Source organism: Balaenoptera musculus, chromosome 11 (genome assembly GCF_009873245.2).
Source record: "Balaenoptera musculus isolate JJ_BM4_2016_0621 chromosome 11, mBalMus1.pri.v3, whole genome shotgun sequence".
NCBI lineage: Eukaryota > Metazoa > Chordata > Mammalia > Artiodactyla > Balaenopteridae > Balaenoptera > Balaenoptera musculus.
Genome location: NC_045795.1, coordinates 56,041,873 through 56,059,794, shown reverse-complemented (window position 1 = coordinate 56,059,794; position 17,922 = coordinate 56,041,873). Strand labels below are relative to the sequence as shown.

Genomic DNA, 17,922 nt, shown 5'->3' with positions numbered 1-17,922 from the left:
TATATGTATTGTATATTTAAATCTAGAATCGTCTGTGGCCAGAGTGTTTCCTGACCTCTGCCAATTCCTGGCTGAAAGGACCCAGTGAACCCACTGGCCCTGTCATGTATCCCCCTTCTCCCACCCCCAACATCACTATACATACACACACACAAACACACACACACACATATATATCTATATATATATTCATATACATGTAAGATTCATATACATAGAGATTCACACATATATTATCAATATATAATGGAATATTATTGTCATAAAAAAGAAGGGGAAAAAAAAAAAAAAAAGGAAGGAAATCCTGCCATTTGCAACAACATGGATGGACCTGGGGGGCAGTATGCTAAATGAAATAAGTCAGAAAAAGACAAATACTTTATGATCTCACTTATATGTGGATTCTAAAAAAAACCCAAATTCATAGGAAAAGAGATCAGATCTGTGGTTCCCAGAGGCAGAGGGTGAGGGGCGGGGGAACTGGGTGAAGGTGGTCATAAGGTACAAACTTCCATTTATAAGATAACAAGCACTAAGGATGTAACGTGCAACATGATGACTGTAGTTTACAATGCTGGGTGATATATTTGAAAGTTGCTAAGGGAGTGAATCCTAAAAATTCTCATCATAAAGGAAAACATTTTTTTGGTAACTATATGAGGTAATGGATGTATACTTATTGTGGTAATCATCTCACAGTATATATGTATGTCAAGTCATTATGCTGTATCCCTTAAACTTAAATAATGTCGTATGTCAACAAAAATGGAAGGAAAATAAATAAATACCTCAGAATTAAATGTAAAGCTGTGTGGTCCCCCCTGAAAGCCCAGTCCTGCTATTGCAAATGGGGTTCCCCTCCGACCTGGGCCACTCTGGTCAAGTGCAGCCTGGGCCAAGTTTCTGAAGCCCTCAGACCTACTTTCAGGGCAGCACAGACTGGAAGCAGGCTTTTCCACTCACTGGCCAGTGAGCCCTGCCTGGTGGTCTCAAGCGCTAAAACCAGAGATAAGCTCCTTTGTGTTTACCCCAGGAAGACACTTCTATCTACTTAAATGGATGCTTTCTCATTTGAGAAACAAAGTGAAAGATAAGATATGGGTTTAAACATGCTTGCCAATCAAACAGAATATTAGATCAAAAATACATCTAAATCAGGATACTTGAGAATTCTGATCTAAATTCTGGTGTTAAGACGTAAGCTTATGAATGCATCCTTTGAAGGTTGGCTCAACAACAGTTGTCACTGAAGCCCCACTGATCTAGACCTGATTTCACACTGAATTCATTATCATTTCTCTTTTTCAGGGACAATCAAGATTCTCAGAGCACTAACTCAATTTGACTTTTACATCGGTCATTAGCACATTGCTGAAATAAACCTTTAAAGTGACAACTTTCCAAATCCAGTCTTCCTTAAAACACTTAATTTGGATAGGTCTAAAAATTAATCGGGGGACTTCTACTTCCAAGAAGATGAAGTAAACATACTTCTTCCTATTCTTTCCACTAAGTACAACTAAAAACCTGGTTTATATAGCAAACGTAAAAAGACTGAAAGGTGGAGAGAAGGCAGAGCAGCGAGGGACCTGAGACCTGAACCGACGGTGGTGATCCCTGGGTTTTCTTTTACCTCAGATAACCCAGACTTAGAGATGAAGGAGCTGGATATGGGCAAACATCAACACTTGCAGACAAAAGTCCTCTCAAAAGCCTATTCTTTGTAACCAAAGGATCAGAAAAGGGACAGTCTAGTAAGACAGAATACTTTCAGATAATAATTGCTCTACTGCAGCAAATAACACACACACACACACACACACACACACACACACACACACACACACACTCTGTGGCCCCAACCCCACCTATATTAGCAAAATCCAATGGGTTTGTAGAATTCCACCCCCACCAGGGTGTAAGGAAGCACCCCACCACCCTGCTGGGGTAGTGTTTGAGAAAACCACTTAGGCAGAAGAGACTTTCATCCCTGACAGCTGGTATTGAGTCCCTGCCGCTCCCAGTGATGTCAGTGGAGACCATGTGGCCAGCTTGGACTTCTATCCCTACCCAGCAGTAATGAAATGCTCCTTCTCTACCTACTGGGGTGGAGTCAGAGGAGGGACAGGAAGATTCAGGGCTTTCACCATCACCCAGTGGTAGTGAGGCCACTCCCACTGCAGTTCAGCAGAGACCATGTGGGAGCCGAAACTCCCTCCCCTGCCCAGCAGTTTGCCAAAAGAGGACAAGTGGAGATCTTGGATGTCTACCTCAATCTGGCAATAATGAGGCAGTGTTCCCCCTTGCTTGCTAGAGCAGTGTCAGAGAAAACCAACTAAAACAGAAGGTTGAACTAAGACCCAGAGTCTCATAACAATATGAAAATGTCCAGGTTTCAACTGTAATTCACTTGTTATACCAAGAGCCAGAAGATCTCAAACTGAATGAAAAAAAGACAATCGATGCCAACACCAAGAAGACAGAAATGTAACACTTACCTGACAAAGATTTTCAAGCAGCTACAATAAAAGCAGTTAGGAACACACTTAAAATAAATGAAAATAGAAAGCCTCAGCAAAGAAATAGAAGGTCTTAGTAAAGAAATACAAGACATAAAGCAAAACTGAATGGAAAATTTTGAACAAAAAAATACAAAAGTTGAAATAAAAAACTCGTGGATGGGCTCAATAGCAGAATGGAGGAGACTAAGAACAAATCAATGAACTTGAAGATAGACCAACAGAAATTACCCAATCTGAATCAATAGGGAGAAAAGATTAAAAAAAAAAAAAAAAAAGAATAGTCAGTATTGATAAACCTGTGGGACTATAACAAAGGATCTAATATTTGTGTCATCAGAGTCCCAGAAGAAGAGGAGAAAAGGGCAGTGCTGAAAAAACACTTCAGGAAATACTGGCTGAAAACTTCCCAAATTTGGTAAGAGACAACCTTACAAATTCAAGAAGTTGACCGAATCCCCAACAGGATAAACCTGAAGAAATCCAGGCCAAGACATATCATAACTAAACTTCTGAAAACTAAGGTTGGTACAAATACTTTGGAAGACACTTTGACAGTTTCTTACAAAACAAAAAATATTCTCACCATACAGCAGAGCAATAGTGCTCCTTGGTATTTACCCAAATGAGTTGAAAATGTGTGGGGTCAGCATTATGTGGGAACTCTATACCTTGTGCTCAATTTTGCTGTGAACCTAAAACTGTTCTAAAAATAAAGCCTATTTTTAAAAAATACATGGAACTGAATGAAGATGAAAATATAATACATCAAAATTTGTGAGATATTGCAAAAGTAGTGCTCAGAGAAAACTGTGTAGCACTAAACGCATACATTAGGAAAAAAGAAAAGTCTCAAATCAATAATCTAAGTTCCCCTCTAAGAACCTAGAAAGAGCAAAATAAACCCAAATCAAGCAGAAGGAAGGAAATAATAAAGAAAAGAACAGAGACATTCACAGAAAGATAGACAAGATGAAAAGGCAGAGGGCTATGTACCAGATGAAGGAACAAGATAAAACCCCAGAAAAACAACTAAATGAAGTGGAGATAGGCAACCTTCCAGAAAAAGAATTCAGAATAATGATAGTGAAGATGATCCAGGACCTCGGAAAAAGAGTAGAGGCAAAGATCGGGAAGATGCAAGAAATGTTTAACAAAGACCTAGAAGAATTAAAGAACAAACAAACAGAGATGAGCAATACAATAACTGAAATGAAAAATACACTAGAAGGAATCAATAGCAGAATAACTGAGGCAGAAGAATGGATAAGGGACCTGGAAGACAGAATGGTGGAATTCACTGCTGCGGAACAGAATAAAGAAAAAAGAATGAAAAGAAATGAAGACAGATAAGAGACCTCTGGGACAACATTAAACGCAACAACATTTATATTATAGGGGTCCCAGAAGGAGAAGAGGGAGAGAAAGGACCTGAGAAAATATTTGAAGAGATTATAGTCGAAAACTTCCCTAACATGGGAAAGGAAATAGCCACCCAAGTCCAGGAAGCGCAGAGAGTCCCATACAGGATAAACCCAAGGAGAAACACGCCGAGACAAATACTAATCAAATTGGCAAAAATTAAAGACAAAGAAAAATTATTAAAAGCAGCAAGGGAAAAACGACAAATAACATACAAGGGAACTCCCATAAGGTTAACAGCTGATTTCTCAGCAGAAACTCTACAAGCCAGAAGGGAGTGGCATGATATACTTAAAGTGATGAAAGGGAAGAACCTGCAACCAAGATTACTCTACCCGGCAAGGATCTCATTTAGATTTGATGGAGAAATCAAAAGCTTTACAGACAAGCAAAAGCTAAGAGAATTCAGCACCACCAAACCAGCTCTACAACAAATGCTAAAGGAACTTCTCTAAGTGGGAAATACAAGAGAAGAAAAGGACCTACAAAAACAAACCCAAAACAAGTAAGAAAATGGTCACAGGGACATACCTATCAATAATTACCTTAAACGTGAATGGATTAAATGCTCCAACCAAAAGACACAGGCTTGCTGAGTGGATACAAAAACAAGACCCGTATATATGCTGTCTACAGGAGACCCACTTCAGACCTAGGGACACATTCAGACTGAAAGTGAGGCGATGGAAAAAGATATTCCATGCAAATGGAAATCAAAAGAAAGCTGGAGGAGCAATATTCATATCAAATAAAATAGACTTTAAGATAAAGAATGGTACAAGAGACAAGGAAGGACACTACGTAATGATCAAGGGATCAATCCAAGAAGAAGATATAACAATTATAAATATATATGTACCCAACACAAGAGCACCTCAATACATAAGGCGACTGCTAACAGCTATAAAAGAGGAAATCGACAGTAACACAATACTAGTGGGGGACTTTAACACCTCACTTACACCAATGGACAGATCATCCAAAATGAAAATTAATAAGGAAACACAAGCTTTAAATGGCACAATAGAGCAGATAGATTTAATTGATATTTATACGACATTCCATCCAAAAACAGCAGATTACACTTTCTTCTCAAGTGTGCACAGAACATTCTCCAGGATAGATCACATCTTGGGTCACAAATCAAGCCTCAGTAAATTTAAGAAAACTGAGATCATATCAAGCACCTTTTCTGACAACGCTATGAGATTAGAAATGAATTACAGGGAAAAAAACGTAAAAAACACAAACACATGGAGGCTAAACAATACATTACTAAATAACCAAGAGATAACTGAAGAAATCAAAGAGGAAATCAAAAAATACCTAGAGACAAATGACAATGAAAACACGACGGTCCAAAACCTATGGGATGCAGCAAAAGCAGTTCTAAGAGGGAAGTTTATAGCTATACAAGCCTACCTCAAGAAACAAGAAAAATCTCAAAGAATCTAACGTTACACCTAAAGGAACTAGAGAAAGAAGAACAAACAAAACCCAAAGTTAGCAGAAGGAAAGAAATCATAAAGATCAGAGAAGAAATAAATGAAATAGAAACAAATAAAACAATAGCAAAGATCAATAAAAGTAAAAGCTGGTTCCTTGAGAAGATAAACAAAATTGATAAACCATTAGCCAGGGCTTCCCTGGTGGCGCAGTGGTTGAGAATCTGCCTGTTAATGCAGGGGACACGGGTTCGAGCCCTGGTCTGGGAGGATCCCACATGCCGCGGAGCAGCTGGGCCCGTGAGCCACAACTACTGAGCCTGCGCGTCTGGAGCCTGTGCCCCGCAACGGGAGGGGCCGCGATAGTGAGAGGCCCGCGCACCGCGATGAAGAGCGGTCCCCGCACCACGATGAAGAGTGGCCCCCGCTTGCCGCAACTAGAGAAAGCCCTCGCACGAACCGAAGACCCAACACAGCCAAAAATAAATAATAAATAAATTAATAAAGTAGCTATAAAATTAAAAAAAAAAAAAAAAAACCATTAGCCAGACTCATCAAGAAAAAGAGGGAGAGGACTCAAATCAATAAAATTAGAAATGAAAATGGAGAAGTTACAACATACACCACAGAAATACAAAGCATCCTAAGAGAGTACTACAAGCAACTCTATGCCTATAAAATGGACAACCTGGAAGAAATGGACAAATTCTTAGAAGGTATAACCTTCCAAGACTGAACCAGGAAGAAATAGAAAATATGAACAGACCAATCACGAGTAATGAAATTGAAACTGATTAAAAATCTTCCAACAAACAAAAGTCCAGGACCAGATGGCTTCACAGGTGAATTCTATCAAACATTTAGAGAAGACCTAACACTCATCCTTCTCAAACTCTTCCAAAAAATTGCGGAGGAAGGAACACTCCCAAACTCATTCTATGAGGCCACCATCATCCTGATACCAAAACCAGACAAAGATACTACAAAAAAAGAAAATTACAGACCAATATCACTGATGAATATAGATGCAAAAATCCTCAAGAAAATACTAGCAAACAGAATCCAACAACACATTAAAAGGATCATACACCATGATCAAGTGGGATTTATCCCAGGGAGGCAAGGATTCTTCAATACATGCAAATCAATCAATGTGATACACCATATTAACAAACTGAAGAATGAAAACCATATGATCATCTCAATAGATGCAGAAAAGGCTTTTGACAAAATTCAACACCCATTTATGATAAAAACTCTCCAGAAAATGGGCATAGAGGGAACCTACCTCAACATAATAAAGGCCATATACGACAAACCCACAGCAAACATCATTCACAATGGTGAAAAACTGAAAGCATTTCCTCTAAGATCAGGAACGAGACAAGGATGTCCACTCTCGCCACTATTATTCAACATAGTTTTGGAAGTCCTAGCCACGGCAATCAGAGAAGATAAAGAAATAAAAGGAATACAAATTGGAAAAGAAGAAGTAAAACTGTTACTGTTTGCAGATGACATGATACTATACATAGAGAATCCTAAAGATGCCACCAGGAAACTACTAGCGCTAATCAATGAATTTGGTAAAGTTGCAGGATACAAAATTAACGCACAGAAATCTCTTGCATTCCTATACACTAATGATGAAAATTCTGAAAGAGAAATTAAGGAAACACTCCCATTTACCACTGCAACAAAAAGAATAAAATACCTAGGAATAAACCTACCTAGGGAGACAAAAGACCTGTATGCAGAAAACTGTAAGACACTGATGAAAGAAATTAAAGATGATACCAACAGGTGGAGAGATATACCATGTTCTTGGATTGGAAGAATCAATGTTGTGAAAATGACTATACTACCCAAAGCAATCTATAGATTCAATGCAATCCCTATCAAATTACCAATGGCATTTTTTACGGAACTAGAACAAAAAATCTTAAAATTTGTATGGAGACGCAAAAGACCCCGAATAGCCAAAGCAGTGTTGATGGAAAAAAACGGAGCTGGAGGAATCAGACTCCCTGACTTCAGACTATACTATAAAGCTACAGTAATCAAGACAATGTGGTACTGGCACAAAAACAGAAACATAGATCAATGGAACAAGATAGAAAGCCCAGAGATAAACCCACACACTTATGGTCAACTACTCTATGACAAAGGAGGCAAGGATGTACAATGGAGAAAAGACAGTCTCTTCAATAAGTGGTGCTGGGAAAACAGCTACATGTAAAAGAATGAAATTAGAACACTCCCTAACACCATACACAAAAATAAACTCAAAATGGATTAGAGACCTAAATGTAAGACTGGACACTATAAAACTCTTAGAGGAAAACACAGGAAGAACACTCTTTGACATACATCACAGCAAGATCTTTTTTGATCCACCTCCTAGAGTAATGGAAATAAAAACAAAAATAAACAAATGGGACCTAATGAAACTTCAAAGCTTTTGCACAGCAAAGGAAACCATAAACAAGACGAAAAGACAACCCTCAGAATGGGAGAAAATATTTGCAAACGAATCAACGGACAAAGGATTAATCTCCAAAATATATAAACAGCTCATACAGCTCAATATTAAAAAAACAAACAACCCAATCCAAAAATGGGCAGAAGACCTAAACAGACATTTCTCCAATGAAGACATACAGATAGCCAAGAAGCACATGAAAAGCTGCTCAACATCACTAATTATTAGAGAAATGCAAATCAAAACTACAATGAGGTATCACCTCACACCAGTTAGAATGGCCATCATCAGAAAATCTACAAACAACAAAATGCTGGAGAGGGTGTTGAGAAAATGGAGCCCTGTTGCACTGTGTGTGGGAATGTAAATTGATACCACCACTATGGAGAATAGTATGGAGGTTCCTTAAAGAACTAAAAATAGAATTACCATATGACTCAGCAATCCCACTACTGGGCATATACCCAGAGAAAAGCATAATTCAAAAAGACACATGCACCCCAATGTTCATTGCAGCACTATTTACAATAGCCAGGACATGAAAGCAACTAAATGCCCATCGACAGATGAATGGATAAAGAAGATATGGTACACATATACAATGGAATATTACTCAGCCATAAAAAGGAACGAAACTGGGTCATTTGTTGAGACTTGGATGGATCTAGAGACTGTCATACAGAGTGAAGTAAGTCAGAAAGAGAAAAACAAATATCGTATATTAACGCATATATGTGGAACCTAGAAAAATGGTGCAGATGAACCGGTTTGCAGGGCAGAAATTGAGACACAGATGCAGAGAACAAACGTATGGACACCAAGCTGGGAAAGCGGCGGGGGTGGGTGGTGGTGGTGGGATGAATTGGGAGATTGGGATTGACATGTATACACTGATGTGTATGAAATTGATGACTAATAAGAACCTGCTGTATAAAAAAATAAATAAAATTAAATTTAAAAATTAAAAAAAAAAGAAAAGAACAGATATCAGTTAAGTTGAAAACATAAAGCAGTAGAGAAAAATCAATGAACCACAAAGCTGGTTCTTTCTAAAGATCAAGAAAATTGAGAAACCTCTATCAAGTCTGACCAAAAAATAACATGGAAGACACAAATTACCAATACTACGAATGGAACAGGGGATATGAGAAACAGCGGCTATCACTTCAGACCCTGCAAGCATCAAACAGGTAATGAGGGAATAATGCTATGAACAACTCTACACACAAATTTGACAACGTCGATGAAATGGATCAAATCTCTAAAAACAAAAATGACACAACTTACCCAGTATGAAAGAGATAATTTGAATAGCTCTGTAACTATTAAAGAAATTGAATTTGTAATTTAAAAACTCCCCCCAAAAGAAATCTCCAGGCACAGATGATTTCACTGAAGAATGAACACCAGTGCTACACAATCTCTTCCAGAAGAGAGAAGAGAGAATACTTCCCAATTTATTTTACAAAGCTGATACCAAACCAGATAAAGACCATGCCAAAAAGGAAAACTATAGACGAATATCACTCATGAATACAGATGTAAAAATCCTCAAATATTAGCAACAGAAATATTGCTAATATTAGCAATATGAGCAATTAGAATTCACTAATATATAAAAAGAACTATATATATAACCATGAGTTTTATTCTAGGCATGCAAGCTGGTTTGATATGTCAAAATCCATCAGTGTAATCTACCATATTAACAGACTAAAAATGAAAACTCATATGATCATATCAATTGATGCAGAAAAAGCATATGACAAAATTCAACATCCATTTCTGAAACTCCCAGAAACACTGGGATACAGGAGAACTTCCTCAACCTGATGAAGACATACAAAAAAACAACAGCTGACAATATACTTAATGGTAAAAGACTGAAATGGTTTCCCATGGGGAACAAGGCAAGGATGTCTTTTCTTACAACTCTTATTCAACATACTTCTCTAAGTTCTCGTCAGTGCAATAAAGCAAGAAAAATAAATAAAAGGCATACAAATCAGAAATGAATATAAGTGTCCTTATGTGAGGACATGTTTGTCTATGTTAAAAGCCCCAAGAAATATACAAAGCCTCTTATAACTAATAAGTGAGCTGAGCAATCACAGGATACAAGGAAAACATACAAAAATCAATTGTATTCCTATACACTAGCACTGAACACATGAACACAAAATTAAAAAATATAATAAAATAACTTAAAAAAAGAGAAACACTGAGATACATATCTAACAAAAACATTAATAGGAGCTGTATGCTGAAAACTATTCAACCCTGATGAAAGAATCAAAGAATATCTAAATAAATGAAAAGACATACCATGGTCATGAACTGGAAGACTCAACATAGTAAAGATGTCAATTCTCCCCAAATTGACACACAGGTTTTAATTCAATTCCCTATCAAATCTCAGCAAGTTTTTTTTTAGTAGTATAGACAAGATTATTGTAGAATATATATAGAAGACAAAGGAACTATAACAGCTAAAACAATTTTGAAAAAGGAACAAAATTTGGAGGAATCAGGCTACCCTAATCTCAAAAACTTAATATATAGCTACAGTAATCAAGACTGTGATACAGGCAAAGGGATAGACACATAAATCAGTGGAACAAAATAAAAAACTCAGAAAGAGACCTACACAAATATGATGTACTGATTTTTGACAGAGATGGAAAAGAAATGCAAAAGTGGAAGGAAAGCCTTTCCAACAAATGTGGCTAAAGTAATTCGACAGCCAGAGACAAAAACTCAATCTAAGTCAATCACCTTATAAAAATTAAATCAGAATAGATAATGGTATTAAATGTAAAATGTAAAACTACAAAACTTTTGGGAAAAGCATATGAGAAAATCTTTGGGATCTAGTGCTAGATAGAGTTCTTAGAGTTGACCTCAAAAGCACAATCAATAGAAGGAAAAACTGATATATTGTACCTTATCAAAATTTAAAACTTTTGTTCTGCAAAAGTCTGTGTTAGGATGAAAATACAAGCTAAAGATAAGGAGAAAATATTTGCAAACCACATATCTGATGACGACTAATATCTAGAATATGAAAAGAATTCTCAAACTCAACAGTAAAAAAAAAATCCAGTTAGAACACAGACAAAAGACACGAAGGGACCATCACCATCAGAGAAAATATACAGAAGGAAAAGAGCACATGAAAAGAAGTTCAACATCATTAGCCATCAGGGAAATGCAAATAAAACCACAATGAGATACCACTACATGCTTATCAGAATGGCTAATATAAAAAAGTGACATCAAATGCTGGTGAGGATGTGGTTCTCCACATTGGGTCATTCACACATTGTTGGTGAGACTGTAAACTGGTACATTTAATCTGGAAAACAGTTTGGCAGTTTCTTTAAAAAGTAAATATGCAACTACCATATGAGCCAGCAATTGCGTGCCTGGGTATTTATCCTGGAGAAACAAAGACTTATGTCTACCCAAAAACCTGTCCACTAATGTTTATAGCAGCTTTATTTGTAATAGCCCAAACCCAGAAATGATAAGATGTTCTTCAAAGAGTAAATGGTTAAACAAACTGTAGTATCCATGTCATGGAAAACTACTCAGCAATAAAGAAGAATAAAATATTGATACAAGCAACAACCTGGCTGAAAATCCAGAGAATTATGCTGAATGAAAAAAGTCAATTCCAAAAGAGCACATATTGTTTGACTCCATTTATATACTTTATTTATTTATTGTTAATTAATTTATTTATTTATTTTTGGCTGCCTTGGGTTTTCATTGCTGCACGCGGGCTTTCTCTAGTTGCTTCGAGCGGGGGCTACTCTTCCTTGAGGTGCGTGGGCTTCTCATTGCGGTGGCTTCTCTTGTTGCGGAGCACGGGCTCTAGGCACGCGAGCTTCAGTAGTTGTGGCCCGCAGGCTTGGTAGTTGTGGCTTGCAGGCTCTAGAGCACAGGCTCAGTAGTTGTGGCATATGGGCTTAGGTGCTCTGCGCCACGTGGGATCTTCCCGGACCAGGGCTCGAACCTGTGTCCCCTGCATTGGCAGGCGGATTCTTAACCACTGCGCCACCAGGGAAGCCCCTATACATTTATATAAAGTGACAAAATTTCAGAAATGAAGAACAGACTAGTGGTTGCCAATGGGCTGAGAAGGGGTGAGGATGGAAGGGAAGTAGGTGTGGTTATAAAATGGCCCCATGAGGGATCTTCCAGGTGATGGAATTTTTCTGTATCCTGACTACACCAGTGATTTTGTACTAAGGTTTTGCAAGATGCTAATATGGGCAGGAACTAGGTGTCAGGGTGGGGCGGGGGGGAGGTCAGGAGATCTCTGTGTGATTTCTTACAACTGCATGTAAATGCACAGTTATCTCCAAATAAAAAGTTTATTATTAAAAAGCTAATCAAACTGAATCTACTTCAAATGTGTTCCGGCATCTGAAATAACTATTGCTTCCAGGAATCTTCTCCTTGCTATAATTTTGTTAGCAGCCCAAAGGTTAAAGGTTTCTGAGTTAAGCTTAAGTGTTGCAAACATTTGGGGGAAGTATACCTAGCATTTTAGGCCAAAATTCTGCCAAAACAAACTTGCCTGCAGAAATCTCATCAAGCGACATGTATTAGCTTACAAAAATTTGTTCCTTTTTTTTAGTTAAAAAAATTCTTCTGTAAAGCACAAGTACATTTTCATTAATATTTAAACAAAAAGGCAAAGTTCCCTCGCTTCCCATCCCAGTCTTTTCCCCAGGGAAATATTGTCTGTTTGAAGTATTTCCTTCAGATTTTTTTCAGATTATTTTTTGTGCATCTCTAGACATATGTACAGTTTTATGTGTGTGTCTGATTTTTTTTTTTAAAATAGAGACAGGATCACAATGTTTATACTGTTCTTCAAATTCCTTTTTCCCCCTGCTTCCAAATGTCTTGGAAATTTGCACGTTAGTATGTTTAGATCTATGTTTACTCATTCTTTTCAAGTACCTTGCAGTATTCTATGGAATTGATGTACCACAGTCTAATCCTTTGACACTTAGGATATTTCCAATTTTTGCTATTGCAAGCAACGTAGCCATTGGTGAAAATCCTTGTGCTGTTTCTTGGAGCACATATGAGGATATTTCTCTAGGAGAGAAATCCAGAAGTAGACCGGGGCTTTGCAGGTGTGGCCAAAATTGTTGATTGGCTGAACCGACACCTGTTCCCACCTATTGCCAATCATCTTCTCCTCTCCCACCTCCAAAACAAAGGCTCGACTGACTACATGACCAGTTCTGGCCAATTACACATCAGCAAAAGTTTGCTGGGCCGTCCCTAGGAGTGTTTCTGCTTTCCAAGTAAAAAGGGCTGAACATGACTGGCACTGTCCCTTTTTCCTGCCCTGAAGGTGGCTGTGGTGTTTGGAGGGGTGGCAGCCATGTTACAACATGTAGGAAAGTCAAGGGAATCACAGTAATGTCAGCCCTGATACTAATGAGTTGCTGAACCAAAGCCAGCCGGCAGTTACCTCCAGACTGCTTGCTATGTGACAAGAATAAACTCCTATCAGGTTAAGTCTGGTTTTCTGTTACTTGCAGCCAAATGTGTTCCTAAATGAGTCAGTACTAAATTACTCTCTAAAAAGTCTGTACTCTATTCTCTCACAAAAGACTACAAAAGTATTCGTTTCCCAAAACTTTTGTTTACTTTGAATGTTGTCAGTCACTTAAATATTTAACCTAGCTGATGCATGAAAAAATTTCACAGGAAGTAAAGTGTCATTTCATACACTTACTGGACATTCAAATTTCCTCTTCTATGATTTTTCTTGTTGATATCTCTTGACCACTCTTCTACTGTATTGTCTGACTTTTTCATATTGATTTGTAAGAATAAATTTCCAGATAGCAAAGCAAGCTGAGCTAAACTCACAGGTAAAACTGCCTCTGCATCTTTATACTATCAGTCAAGTCAAACACGATTACAAAAAAAATCTTCGGTAACAGGCCACACCTCTGACAGGGAGAGTCATCTCTGAGTGGTGCACCACCACGTGGCAAAGTGTCAAAAAGTAATTCAACTCGTGCAAACTGCCCCCACCCCCGCCCAAGCCCATGCTTACTACTTTCTCTGCAAACCTAAACCTAAAGAAAGGTTTACGGGATAGTGACACACTGGTGAACCAGGCAGAGTCTTTAACATAACTCATCTCATTTAACCCCCAAATCAAACCCAAAAGGCAGTCATTATTATTCCTATTTTAAGAACAAATGATAACAGTAAACTTTTAAAACCAAGCATTTCTTTCCTATCACAAAAACTTACAACATTCCAGGCCCCATAATAAAAACCAAAATGATTAAGTATTTACCTAAAACTCAAATGATATAAAATACATTGTGCCTGTTTTGTCTCCAATAAATTGTTTTTTTTTATTAGAGTCCTGAGATCTTAAGCTATATCTCATCTACTGTGTATACCAAATGGAAGGCACCTTATAAATACCATATTTTATTAAAAATTAAAATTGGCAATTAAAAATAAATAAAAATAAAATACATTGTGCCTATCTAAATATATCAACATGCTTAAGCAAGAAACATTGCTAAACCTGTTTAGTGGTTTATGAATCTGAAGAAGCTATTCCAAAGCTTGACTCTAAAGTTTATTGCCACACTATAGTTAACCAAAATTATTTCCAGCTTTTAAAGTGAAAAACTAAATTGAGTAGGATTTTAATGCTTCAACAAGAAGCATCTACTAGCTAGCCACCCCATCCCAGAGCGGCAGGTGAGGAATTCCTCTAATCAGTTACCAACCAACCAATCTGACACTAGAAAACAAACAAAATAAACAGTTAAAGATAATAAAAGATTATCATGGAGAGCAATGTAAACGAGTTGAATAGAACAAGCACCATCCTTGATTATTTGTACATGGTTTGGATTTTGGATAACTGACTCCACTTTAGAAGCCTAGCAGCTAGAGGAAAAGAGAAAGTTGGGGAAGCTCCTGCTCCTGGAACCAGGTGGGGAGCAGCAGGAAGGCTGAAGCCTTGACAAATATTTCCTTGCTTTCCACCACCCCTCTCCTCACAAGAGCTGTGGATTCTCTCTGGCAAAGCAGCACACAAAGCACTCAATCCACAGCGGGAGAGAAGCAGAGGCATCAAATCTCCTTGATGCCTCCAACCAAAACGTCCCTGAGGGGACATGCCCAGCCCAGAGCCAGCAGGCCAGGGCCCCAAGAACTAACAGCCCCAGCGGCAGGAAGGCCAGACCAACCAAGGTGCTGCCCACTTGGGCCCCAGAGAGACATGAAGATTCATCTGGAGCATCCTTTTGCAGAGTTTTTTATAGCCCATTTGTAAGGCACAGAAAAATGCCTGGGGGAGTCTGATTTCTAATTTTACGTAAAAGAAAACAAATCCACAGACTTACAGTGTTTATGGTCTATGAAAGTGCAAATGGGTTGACAAATCCCCAATCTCAGGGTGCCTCTGGTGGTTTCTTGCATTTTCCTGGTGGGCTTGCTCAGCCGTTCCTGCTTGGGGAGAGGCAATGGGGTGTTCTCCCCACCCCCACGCCACTGCTCTGTAGGGCTGCACACCTCACCCGACTGGCACAAGAGTAATAACACATGGAAGGAAATCTGACTCTGTCAAAGTCAAAGGCCAGGCCTGGAGAGGGGAGGGGCGTGTCCTGGTGGGCTGCTCCTGACCTGGGTCCAGGTATTTGCCGGGCGCATAACAGGAAGCTTTAGTCACCAGAACAAAACAAGCCAGATTCCTTGGCCCTTCAAAACTGTCCAAGCCTCAGGCCAGCTCACTAAAGGGACAGTAAGCAGGGCACATGAGAGAGGGGACAACAGGTCTCCAAGAGGGGCAGGGACACAAAGGAAAAGAGCAAAAAAGATAACAGAAGTGGGTGACGGGGCCAAAATGTGCTGAAATCAGACCAGGTGCTGCAGCACAGTGCCGACTCTCTGGGAAGGGATACACCTGGCCCCCAAGGGCTCCTCCAGTGCCCATTAGAGCTGGGCCCTAAAAGGACCCAGGGAGGACCAGGCCTCGCAGATGCGCCCAGCAGGCTGGTGTCACTGAGACAGCAGAGTCAAGGAGGGCGGATGGCTCAGCAATGCTCCCCCCGACCCCCTACCCTACTTGTGCAACCAACTAAACTCACGGCACACAGCCTGTCGGGTGTGCACGCTGCACACACAGGCTCATGGTCAGGCACAGCACACACACAGCCTTCTTAGGTGTGAGTGCACACACACATACACCCTCCCAGTTGACGGACACAACATATCCAACCTGCCAGTTGGGTGCTGTAGGCACACAATCATCTGCACACACAAACTCTGTCAGGAGTGAACACATACGAACTCTCAGGCTCAGGCTCTTTTGGGCACGCACACATACATTCCGCAACCCCCTAGTCAGGTACACAGAAACCTCTACATAAGGTACACACCGGCACTCACAGCCTGTCAGGAAAACCCGAGCGCACCACCTCTGTTAGGTGCACACACACACCTTTACCGTCTCTCAGTTGGTGTGTGCCCACCCACAACATGCAAGTGCACACACACACATATAATCCGATAGACACATACACACACTCCCAACGTGTCGGGTGCACGACACAACTTCTCCGTTAAGTGCACACACACCCTTCCAACGTCTGTCTCCTGCACACACACTTCCAACCTGCCAGGAACACACACGCGCGCTCACAACTTCTCCGTCTGCGTGAGCGCACACACAAACTCCCGGCCGGCAGGGTCGGCCCCATATTGCCACCCCCCCCCCCCCGGGAGAGGCGCACGCCCCCTCCCGCGCCCCGGGTTGCGCGGCCACACTCCCCCTCCCGCCGGCACCCGCAAGCCGGCCTCCCTGCGGCGCACCCCGCACCCACGCACCCCTGCACCCTTCCCCCAGCCCGCGCCGGCGCCCGGCAGCCAACTCCGGCCGCGCGGGGAGTGCCCACGCCCCCGGTCCGCCCCGCCCGCGCCCCTCCTCACCTTTCTCGCTGGCGCCCGGGGCCCGGCCCTCGTCCTCCTTGGGGTTGGTCACCTGGGTGATGATGGCCGGGCCGTCCATGGGTGCGCGGCACAGCGGCAGCCCGCCGGCCCGGCCCCCCGGCAGCCAGGCGCACGGGCGCGCGGCGCGGGGGGCGCGCGGGGCCGCGGGCCGGGGGGGGCGCTCGCCGCCGCCGCCGCCTGGGCGCGCCCGCCGCCCGTCCCCGCTCTCTGGGAGAGGCGGCCCGGGCCCGCGCCCCCGCTCCCGCCGCCGCCGCCGCCGCCGCTGGGCTGGAGCGGCCGCCGCCTCGTCACCATGAACCCCGGAGCCGCGCCCGGGAGAGCCGCGCACGGGGAGGCGGAGCGGGAGGCCGGGCGCCGCGGGAAGCGGGAGCGGGCGAGGGGGAAGGAGCGAGCGAGGAGCGAGGGCGGGCGGGCGGGAGAGAGGGAGGGAACGAGGGAGGGAACGAGGGAAAGCGGGAGGGCGGGCGGGTGGGTGTGTCCCGGCCCGAGGACCGGCCTCCGCCGCCGCTGCCGCTGCCCGCCGGCCCTGGGGGGAGAGGGTTGCGGGGTGAGGCCGAGGCGGTGAGTGGAGGGCGGGCGGGGGTCTTGGGCAGACGAGTGGGGTGAGGAGCTTGGGGTGGAGGGGATTCCAGAGGGATCCTGGCGGTAGGTAAGAGGGCCGGGGTGTGTGGGGTTGTCAGGGGTTCTGGGAAAATGAGTGGGGTGAGCGGCCTGGGGTGCGAGGGTCGTGAGGAGGAGTCCGGCAGATGAGTGGGCTAAGGGGCGTGGGGGGCTAGGCAGGGGCCCGCGGGGGTGCGGGTAGGGCTCGGAAGGGTGTTCAGAGTGGGACCCCGGCGGCCCGAGGAGGGATCGCATGGATGCGAGAGTGAGGAGGGCCCTGGGAGGGATGTTTACCGGGAGGAGGCAGGAAGATTAGGAGGCAGATGTGAGGGAAGAGGAGGAGGGTCCCGAGAGGGTGTCTTGGGGGAGGTGCTGGGTGAGGGGCATCCCGGCGCGGGAAGCGAGGGGTCAGGGACTTGGGCGCGGAGGGCAGCGGTTT

General features: G+C 42.1%; 1 protein-coding gene across 3 annotated transcripts in view; it reads right to left on the bottom strand.

Moving 5' to 3' along the window:
• CTDSPL (CTD small phosphatase like) overlaps positions 1 to 17,031 on the bottom strand; it is a 125,650-nt gene extending 108,619 nt beyond the window's left edge. For all 3 annotated transcript variants that reach the window (XM_036867854.1, XM_036867855.1, XM_036867856.1), the window contains exon 1: positions 16,863 to 17,031. In XM_036867854.1, the coding sequence (XP_036723749.1) occupies positions 16,863 to 16,941 (79 nt within the window). In that variant the 5' untranslated portion in view covers positions 16,942 to 17,031. The remainder of the gene's footprint in view (positions 1 to 16,862) is intronic.
• Positions 17,032 to 17,922: the final 891 nt, after the last annotated feature.